Here is a 10273-nt window from a genome sequence, read left to right on the forward strand (position 1 = left end):
ATTGGTGGACAGGAAAAGAGATTTAAAGATGGCTCAAAGCCAACCTTAAAATCTCTGGCATAGACACTGAGAACTGGGAATCCCCGGCCCTTGAGCGCTCCAGTTAGAGGTCAGCTGTGACCAGCAGTGCTGCAGAACTCGAGGAGGCACGAGTGGAGGGTGAAAGAGGGAAATGTGCCAGGAGGAAGGCGCGTCAAGCCAACCCCAACCGGGACTGTCTTCCACCTGGAAACCAATGCCCTCACTGTGGGAGAAGGTGCAGGTCAAGAATAGGGCTCCACAGCCACCTACGAATCCACAAGGAAACCCATCATGGAAGACCATCTTACTCGTCCAACGAGGGATCGCCTAAGTAAGTAAGTAAGTAATGGGAATTGCCACCCAGCATCTGCAAGGCTGCACTTTCTCTGGTTTTTTTGCGATACAATAGTCCAAAAAGTGTGGTATATATTTTAGATATGTCTTTTGTGTATTAATATAGTCCCTTTGTAGCCTAACTAGATTGCAAATGGTTAGAGATGAACAGTGCTAATCCTGAGTAAGCTCCCAACTGGATATGGCAAATTGACAATACTTGGGCGGTGTCATGAGCCTTCTGGAATAAACTTGGCAAGCATACAGAGTTGGCAGAGTTGGTGGTAGTATGACCAATAGTCTGCTGGGGGAGACTCTGTGCATGATTGCTATTTTTGATTTTTTTAAAAACACAGTCTTGTTAATCTTTATTGGAGTATCGCTGTTTTGTCCATTAGATTTTATTGCTACTGTAAATACTCAGACGATATGTCTGTGAGCAGGTCATCCCTGTTTATAACAGACATTAGATTCACCATCTGTCTTGGCTTGGATTCTTATTCATTTACAGGCCAAACAAAACCAAGTCTAGGTTGCAACAAGACCCATATATATTCAGTGCCACATTGCAGCATATTAAAAGCTCAGCCCTGCACCAGCAATGGTATTGCATCAACTCCCAAAGGTTTTCATCATGGTTGGGCTTAGTAATGCACAATAAAAGGCACTGTCTATTTGTCAAACTATTCTGGGATGCTAAAATCCAGTTACATACTACTTGGAGATATTAAAACATTTTTTTTGTCTTGACACACCATATAAACAACATACAAATTTGAACCTCAAAAGAAAGATAATGGTAGACTCATATTCATCACCCTACAGACAGAAGATAAAGCCCTGAAACTATTATTATTATTATTATTATTATTATTTACAGTATTTATATTCCGCCCTTCTCACCTTACAGGGGACTCAGGGCGGATTGCAATGTACATATACACGGCAAACATTCAATGCCATAGACACAGAACATATATAGACATTCACACAGAGGCTATTTAACATTCTAGCTTCATGAGGGTATTCTGGCCACCAGGGGAGGTGTCACTTCACTGTCCATTTGTGACACTGATGGAGCACTTCCTGATGGAGTACTATAAAACATGGAACACAGAATTTTCTCTTCAGAATTGAAAACCACTCAAATGTAGTATTTTTAAAGCATGCTTTTCCCCCATTTTTCCAGGGGTCCTGTACGTAACAAAAATCAAAGACCTACTGTATACTGGAAGGACCCACAATGTAGTACATTCAATGCAATAAACCATCAGTAAGGGCCAGGTCACATAGTGCGGGGTGGGCAGACTTCATCCATATCATTAAGTGTAGTGATCTATCTTCCTCCATTTTAGATGTGAACGGCAATCATTCAGTTAGCAGGAAGAAAGTAAAGCAGAGGATCTGGTGACCCTTCTGAGGTAGAGGTTAGTTACACTCGCTTTGTGCCTTTCTTGGAACCTGCAAACCAAACCAGCTACTATTTAAACAAGCATGCTCCATTTGCTTGGTCAGGTTAGAGAAGGACTGTGGAACATGTGGCCCTGCAGTGATTCTTGGCCTTCATCTCCCATGATGCCAATATAGGCTGGGCAAATGGAAGCAGGAGTTCAGCAACATCTGAGGAGGAGTGGCATATTTTCCAGTCTTACATCAGAACAGGTGTGATGCGCGAATTGGACAGACTATTGGGATCTGGCTTTTCTATATGAAACACACAGTACTTTTAAGAAGACTTTCTTCCTCTGAATACTGAGTGTGGTGTAACGATTAGAGTACTGGACAAGGAACTCAGAAGATTCATGTTACTCTTCACTAAGCCAATAAACTCACTTGGGCCATTCAGTCTGATCTATCTATATAAATAAAAATGTAATGTTCGTTTGTGGGATTCACATAACTCAAAAACCACTGGATGAATTGACACCAAATTTGGACACAAGATACCTATCAGGCCAACGAGTGACCATGACTCATAAAAACACTGAAAAACACAGCAGAAGAGACTTTAAAAGTCAAGAAAAATACATTACGACACATGTGCAAAACCACACACACACACACACATGTTCTGGAACAGGTGTTCCAGGGGCTCCAATATTGTGTTTTGCACTGAGTGTTTGTTCATAGTCCTAAGTTGCAGGGACTTTGCAGATAGGTGGCTTCCTTTGACTGCATTAATAGGGCAAGCCACCTGCCAATTATAGTTAGGATCCCTGGTCCCGCCCCCTTTTTGCCTTTTGGAGGAAAGGGGCCGTTTTTCAGTTAGTCACAACAAGGGAAGCCAAGACAGAGGATGCGTACAGACGTTCCTCCTTTGCAAAGGCTTCGTCTTTTAAGAGTTCCTGGGGAAGAACAGATTAAAGGCCTCTACGGATTCCCAAAGGGTTCCAGGGAACAGCTTCACAGCCCTGAGGACCTCCGGAGGGAATAACAACTCTTCATCTTCAGCTAAGTGATTTCAAGCCTGATGGTATGTCTGTTCGGTTCTGAGACGCAGTTCAGCCGGTAGCAGACTCAAACCAGTTAGGTTTAAGTTCACAGCAGCCTGGGAGGAGCTTTAAAGGGGAATTTTTCCGTTAAACAAAGTTTCTTGAAGATAGTGCCTGTTTCTTGTAAACAAGACTGCAAGACCCAATAGACTATTTAGAAATCTTACAATTCCTGCTTGTTCATTAATAAAGACTGTTGTATTTAAGTTCAAGTCTCCTAAAGCCTGCTTAGTAGGGAAAGTTCCTCTAAAGCAGGGGTAGGGAACCTTCGGCTCTCCAGATGTGGTGGACTTCAACTCCCACAATTCCTTGAGGCTCGGCATTCACCCCAAAGGCTTACACAAGCCTCAAGGAATTGTGGGAGTTGAAGTCCACTACACCTGGAGAGCCGAAGGTTCCCTACCCCTACTCTAAAGGCTCCTTCTCGGGGGCCCGGGCTTCCAGCTGGATGCAAGCCTTGCATCCTCTCTTAGAAGCATTTAATTTTAGCTCCGGCGGCGACAGAACAACGACACATGTGCAAAACCACACATGTGCAAAACCACACACACACACACATATATATGCAAATACACATATATACACATATACACAAATATATACACACACAAAAACATATATACACAAATATATACACACACAAAACATATGTACACAGACTGGGCCACAGCAACACGTGGTAGTGCGGGCTAGTATCTCATAGAATTGTTAGAGGGGAGGAAAGAAAAAGGATCACACATTGTGCCTTAAATTCCATGAAGTGAAAAGGGGTTCCCTATATATTCAAGTCTCGAATTTTCAGTAAAAAATTGAGCCCTCAAACCTGGGTCATCTGATCCACAGGTAAGCCGTACTGAGTCCCCTGGGGAGATGGTAGCGGGGTATAAATAAAGTTATTATTATTATTATTATTATTATTATTATTATTATTATTATTATTGCATGAATAGATCAGAAATTCAGCCCTTGGTCATGATGTCCTTGATGTCCTTCCGGCGGAAGTCTAAAATCTTTTTTATTCAGGCATGCTTTTAAAAACGAGGGTGTCTAAGATCTAGTTATAGAATCAGAGAATCAGAGAATCAAAGAGTTGAAAGAGACCTCCTGGGCCATCCAGTCCAACCCCCTGCCAAGAAGCAGTAATATTGCATTCAAATCACCCCTGACAGATGGCCATCCAGCATCTGTTTAAAAGCTTCCAAAGAAGGAGCCTCCACCACAGGGATGCTGTGGTTTTAACTGTTTTGATGGATTTTAATTGTGATTTTTCAAATCCTGATTGTGTTTAATTCTATGTTAATATTTCATTTTTTAATATTTTAATTGTATATGAATACTTTCATGTCATGCCACTTTGTGTCCCCTTTGGGGAGATAAAGTGGGGTATAAAATATAATAATAATATAGTTATTACAACCAATATCTCATAGAGTCTCAACCAATTCTGCATTCGTTGTTTGTATGCCACAAAACACAAAGTTTCTGGAGTAGTACGACAACTTTCAAAGGAAGTAGTACTCAATTAAGCAGAAAATGACACTTTCGAACCAGGAACTTAATACGTTTTAAAAACTGTGTGACACAGGGCCTTTCCAGATAGGCCCTATATCCCAGGATCTGATCCCAGGTTTATTTTATTTAAACTGGATTATATGAGTCCACACTGCTAGATAATCTGGGATAAACAGAAAACCTGGGATCAGATCCTGGGATATGGGGCCTGCCTGGAAGTTGTCACTATGGGGCCTGTCTAGAAGTTATCACTTTGGGTTGTTGTGAGTTTTCCAGGCTGTATGGCCATGCTCCAGAAGCATTCTCTTCTGACATTTCACCTACATCTATGGCAGGCATCCTAAGAGGTTGAGGGGTCTGTTAGAAACTGGGTAAGTGGGGCTTATATACCTGTGGAATGTCCAGGGTGGGAGAAAGAACAGGGCCTTCTAGGCAGTGCCTCCCCCCCCCCCCCCGGTCTGTGGAACTCTCTCCCTAAGGACATCAGGTTGGCCACCTCCCTCCTGTCCTTTAGAAGACAATTGAAGACCTGGCTCTGGGGCCAGGCGTTCGACTAGAGGATAGTGGCAACATGGAAAGGAATTTTGGAATTTTTGCGACATTGGATTCTCCCGGCTTGGTTTAGGCTTTACTGGCACATTAATGTGAATGTACTGATGATTTTGTATAGTTTTAAAAATGATTTGACTGTTTGAATTGTAATTTTATGGGGTATATGTTGTTAGCATCATTTGATGCTTATGTGAGGTCGCCCTGAGTCCCCTTATGGCGAAATCTATATAAATAAAAATATAATGTTTGTTTGTGGGATTAACAGAACTCAAAAACCACTGGACAAATTGACACCAAATTTGGACACAAGACACCTAACAACCCAATGTATGTCCTTCACTCAAAAAGAATTGATTTTGTCATATAGGAGTTGTAGTTGCTGAGTCCCCTTATTGGGAGAAAGGCAAGGTAGAAATGTATGAAATAATAATAATGATAATAATAATAATAATAATAATAATAATAATAATAAAGAACTCTTGCCTACTTGAGGCAAGTGTGAATGCTGCAATTAGCCAGCTTTTTTTGTCATGTCAGGAATGACTTGAGAAACTGCAAGTCGCTTCTGGTGTGAGAGAATTGGCTGCCTGCAAGGATGTTGCCCAGGAAATGCTCGGATGTTTTGTTGTCTTATCATCCTTGTGGGAGGCTTCTCTCATGTCCCCGCATGAGGAGCTGGAGCTGATAAAGGGAGCTCATCTGTGTTCTCCCTGGATTTGAACCTGCAATCTGTCGGCCTTCAGTGCTGCCAGTACAGGGGTTTAACCCACTGCCCCACCGGGGGCTTCATTGGCCAGCTTGATTAGCATTGAATGGCCTTGCCACTGCAAAGCCTGGCTGCTTCCTGCCTGGGGGACCCTTTGTTGGGAGATATTAGCTGGCCCTGATTGATTCTTGCCTGGAATTCCCCTGTTGCTCTTAGGATCAGATCCTGAGATATAGGGCCTGTCTGGAAGTGTTATGGCAGCATTTCTCAACCTAGGGGTCATCAGAGGGGTCACCAAAGACTGCCAGAAAACACTGTTTTCTGTTGGTCATGGGGGTTCTGTGTGGGAAGTTGGGCCCAATTCTATTGTTGGTGGGGTTCAGAATGCTCTTTGATTATAGGTGAACTATAAATCCCAGCAACTACAACTCCCAAATGTCAAGGTCTGTTTTTCCCAAACTGCACCTGTGTTCACACTAGGGAATATTGAGTATCTGTGCCAACTTTGGTCCAGATCCTTGTTTGAGTCCACAGTACTCTCTGGATGTAGGTGAACTACAACTCCAAATCTCAAGATCAATGCCCACCAAACCCTTCCCATATTTTCTGTTGGTTATGGAGTTCTGTGTACCAAGTTTGGTTTGATTTCATCGTTGGTCGAGTTCAGAATGCTCTTTGATTGCAGGTGAACTATAAATCCCAGCAACTACAACTCCCAAATGACAAAATCAATTTTTTTTGAGTGAAGGACATACGTTAGGTTGTTAGGTGTCGAAATTTGGTGTCAATTCTTCCAGTGGTTTTTGAGTTCTGTTAATCCCACAAACAAACATTACCTTTTTATTTATATAGATTGCTCTTAGGATCAGATCCTGGGATATAGGGCCTGTCTGGAAGTGTTATGGGCAAGCAGTTGTTTCTTTCTAGGGCTGCAGAATTAATGCAGTCTGACAAACACACACACACAATGAACTGCCATGAATCTACAAACTACAAGAGAGGAGATTCCATCTGAACATGAGAACTTCCTGACTGTGAGAGCCGTTCAGCTTCCAAAGAAGGAGCCTCCACCACACTCCGGGGCAGAGAGTTCCACTGCTGAACGGCTCTCACAGTCAGGAAGTTCTTCCTCGTGTTCAGATGGAATCTCCTCTCTTGTAGTTTGTAGATTCATGGCAGTTCATTGTGTGTGTGTGTTTGTCAGACTGCATTGATTCTGCTGCCCTAGAAATAAACAACAGCTTGCCCATAACACTTCCAGACAGGCCCTATATCCCAGGATCTGATCCTAAGAGCAATCTATATAAATAAAAATGTAATGTATTGTCGAAGGCTTTCATGGCTGGAATCTCTAGGTTCTTGTGGGGTTTTTTTTTCGGGCTATAGGGCCATGTTCTGGAGGCATTTCTCCTGACGTTTTGCCTGCATCTATGGCAAGCATCCTCAGAGGTAGTGAGGTCTGTTGGAATTAGGACAATGGGTTTATATATCTGTGGAATGGCTGGGGTGGGGCAAGGAGCTCTTCCCTGCTGGAGCTAGGTGTGAATGTTTCAACTGATCACCTTCATTAGCATTTGAAGGCCTGGCTGAGCCTGGGAAAATCCCCTGTTGAGAGGTGTTAAGATGTAATGTAATGTTTGTTTGTGGGATTAACAGAACTCAAAAACCACTGGACGAATTGACACTAAATTTGGACACCTAACAACCTAATGTATGTCCTTCACTCAAAAAATTTGATTTTGTCATTTGGGAGTTGTAGTTGCTGGGATGTATAGTTCACCTACAATCAAAGAACATTCTGATCCCCACCAAAGATGGAATTGAACCAAACTTGGCACACAGTTCTCCCATGACCAACAGAAAATACTGGAAGGGTTTGGTGGGGTGAGAGCCGTTCAGCAGTGGAACTCTCTGCCCCGGAGAGTGGTGGAGGCTCCTTCTTTGGAAGCTTTTAAACAGAGGCTGGATGGCCATCTGTCAGGGGTGATTTGAATGCAATATTCCTGCTTCTTGGCAGGGGGTTGGACTGGATGGCCCAGGAGGTCTCTTCCAACTCTACGGTTCTATGATTCTATGAATCTTGGGGGGAGGTGTTTGGGTCAAGGCCTTGCAAAACTACAGCTCCCAGGATTCCAGAGCCACGGCAGGAAGAGCAAAAGGTTTCACCTGAGGAGAGGCCCCTCCCTCCCCAGCTCCGTTTCCCTGGCAACCGCGCCCCTCCCTCCCCTGCCCCCCCCCCCGCACTCACGATGGTGACGCTGGCCTTGCGGAGGTCGCGGTTCTCCTCCTGGAGCGCCTTGCACTTGAGCTTGTAGGTCTCCAGCTCGATCTTGAGCACCTTGTTCTCCTGCTGCAAGGAGGCCAGCCGGTTGGTCAGCTCCTCCAGGCGGAAGGGAGAGATCACGATGCCGCCCGCCTTGGGGGGGCCCGCCGAGGACGAGGTCGCCGCCGAGGAAGAGGAGGAGGAGGACGGCGAGGAGGACGGGCAGCCCGGCGGCGCCGCCCCGCCCGGAGCCCCCACGCCGCCCCCGCCGTCCGTGTCGCTCTCGCTGGCGCTGTCGGCCATCCTGGAGGGAGCGCGGGGCCGCTCCGAGAGCGCCTTGGGCTCGGCCTCGCCTCCGCCTGCCTCTTTCCCTCGCCTCGCCTCGCCGCTCCGCGGGCTGCAGCCAGGGCCGGAGGAGGAGCTCGCCGCTGAGGAGAAGGAGGAGGAGAACCACCACTGCGCATGCTCCCGGCGCCTTGGGAAGCCGCGCGCGCTCGGCGCCGAGAAGCCAAGGCCGGCGCCGCCTCGCGCCCGCCTCGCGCCCTACCCACAGCGCCGCCACCCGCCAATGGTGGCACTGCAGCACCAGCTCCGCCAAAAGGAGACCTCAGACATCACCACCACCCAGGCCTGTAGCGAGGGGATGGTTTTAGGGGTTCAACCCCCCCCCCCGAAATGTTTCAATTTTTTTTTAAAAAAACCTGCTTTACTCATGAATTTTAACTGGTTAACCAAATCCCCATGCTAAGTCTATGAAATGCAAAAAATTAAGAGTCCCTCCAGAACTGTAAGCACTATCTCAAGCAAATATTGACAATTTATTCACACTGTCATTACTTGCAGCAATAGCCGATGTAGTGAAGCAACCAAGTTGGGGTGTGTGTGTGTGTTGAATGCTCTCATTAAGGAGGCCAGACTTGGTGGAGGTGGTTGACAGGGGTGGAGCAGGCTATTGAAGGTTGCTCTGCCCTCTGCTGGAGTCTTCCTTGTAGGATCTTGAGCATTACCTTACTGGCATGAGAAATAAGGGCCACTGTACGGAAGTTTGAGCAGTCTTTCGCATTTCCCTTTTTTGGTATGGGGATATAAGTTGATTTTTTCCAGTCTGATGGCCATTCTTGTGTTTTCCATATTTGCTGGCAAATGGCATGCATCACCTTGACAGCATCATCTTTTAAGATTTTAAACAGTTCAGCTGGGATCCCATCATCTCCTGCTGCCTTGTTGTTAGCAATGCTTCTTAAGGCCCATTCAACCTCACTCCTCAGGATGTCTGGTTCTAATTCATTCACCACACCGTCAAAGCTATCCTCGATATTGTTATCCTTCCTATACAGATCTTCTGTATAGTCTCGCCACCTTCTCTTGATCTCTTCAGCTTCTGTTAGGTCCCTGCCATCTTTGTTTCTTATCATATCAATTTTTGCCTGAAATTTACCTCCAATGTTTCTAATTTTCTGGAAGAGGTCTCTTGTCCTTCCTATTCTGTTGTCTTCTTCCACTTCCATGCATTGCTTATTTAAAAATAGTTCCTTATCTCTTCTGGCTAACCTCTGGAATTGCGCATTTAACTGGGCATATCTCCCCTTTTCACTGTTTCCTTTTGCTTTCCTCCTTTCTTGGGCTACTACCAGTGTCTCAGCAGACAACCATTTTGCCTTCTTGGTTGGTTTACATGGAGCGAGAGTTGCCAGATGTTCAAGCTGGGTTTAGAAAAGGCAGAGGAACGAGAGACCAGATTGCCAATATCCGCTGGATAATGGAGAAAGGCAGGGAGTTTCAGAAAAACATCTACTTCTGCTTCATTGACTATTCTAAAGCCTTTGACTGTGTGGATCATAATAAATTGTGGCAAGTTCTTGGTGGGATGGGCATACCAAGCCACCTTGTCTCTCTCCTGAGGAATCTGTACAAGGACCAAGTAGCAACAGTCAGAACTGACCACGGAACAACAGACTGGTTCAAGATTGGGAAAGGCGTACGGCAAGGCTGCATCCTCTCACCCAACCTTTTTAACTTGTATGCAGAGCACATCATGCGATGTGCGGGGCTGGATGAATGCAAAGCTGGGGTGAAAATTGCTGGAAGAAACATTAACAATCTCAGATATGCAGATGACACCACTCTGATGGCCGAAAGCGAGGAGGAGCTGAGGAGTCTTCTAATCAAGGTGAAAGAAGAAAGCGCAAAAGCCGGGTTGCAGCTAAATGTCAAAAAAACCAAGATTATGGCAACAAGAATGATTGACAACTGGAAAATAGAGGGAGAAACCGTGGAGGCCGTGACAGACTTTGTATTTCTAGGTGCAAAGATTACTGCAGATGCAGACTGTAGCCAGGAAATCAGAAGACGCTTACTTCTTGGGAGGAGAGCAATGTCCAGTCTTGATAAAAT

The 10273-nt window shown here is 45.2% G+C and overlaps 1 protein-coding gene across 1 annotated transcript in view; it reads right to left on the bottom strand.

The window, feature by feature from the left end:
* Positions 1–8409, bottom strand: part of CCDC6 (coiled-coil domain containing 6) — a 63574-nt gene extending 55165 nt beyond the window's left edge. Inside the window, exon 1 of the mRNA XM_060768952.2 lies at positions 7865–8409. Within this exon, the coding sequence (XP_060624935.2) occupies positions 7865–8182 (318 nt within the window). The 5' untranslated portion in view covers positions 8183–8409. The remainder of the gene's footprint in view (positions 1–7864) is intronic.
* Between the last annotated feature and the right edge of the window lie 1864 nt (positions 8410–10273).

Source organism: Anolis sagrei, chromosome 3 (genome assembly GCF_037176765.1).
Source record: "Anolis sagrei isolate rAnoSag1 chromosome 3, rAnoSag1.mat, whole genome shotgun sequence".
NCBI lineage: Eukaryota > Metazoa > Chordata > Lepidosauria > Squamata > Dactyloidae > Anolis > Anolis sagrei.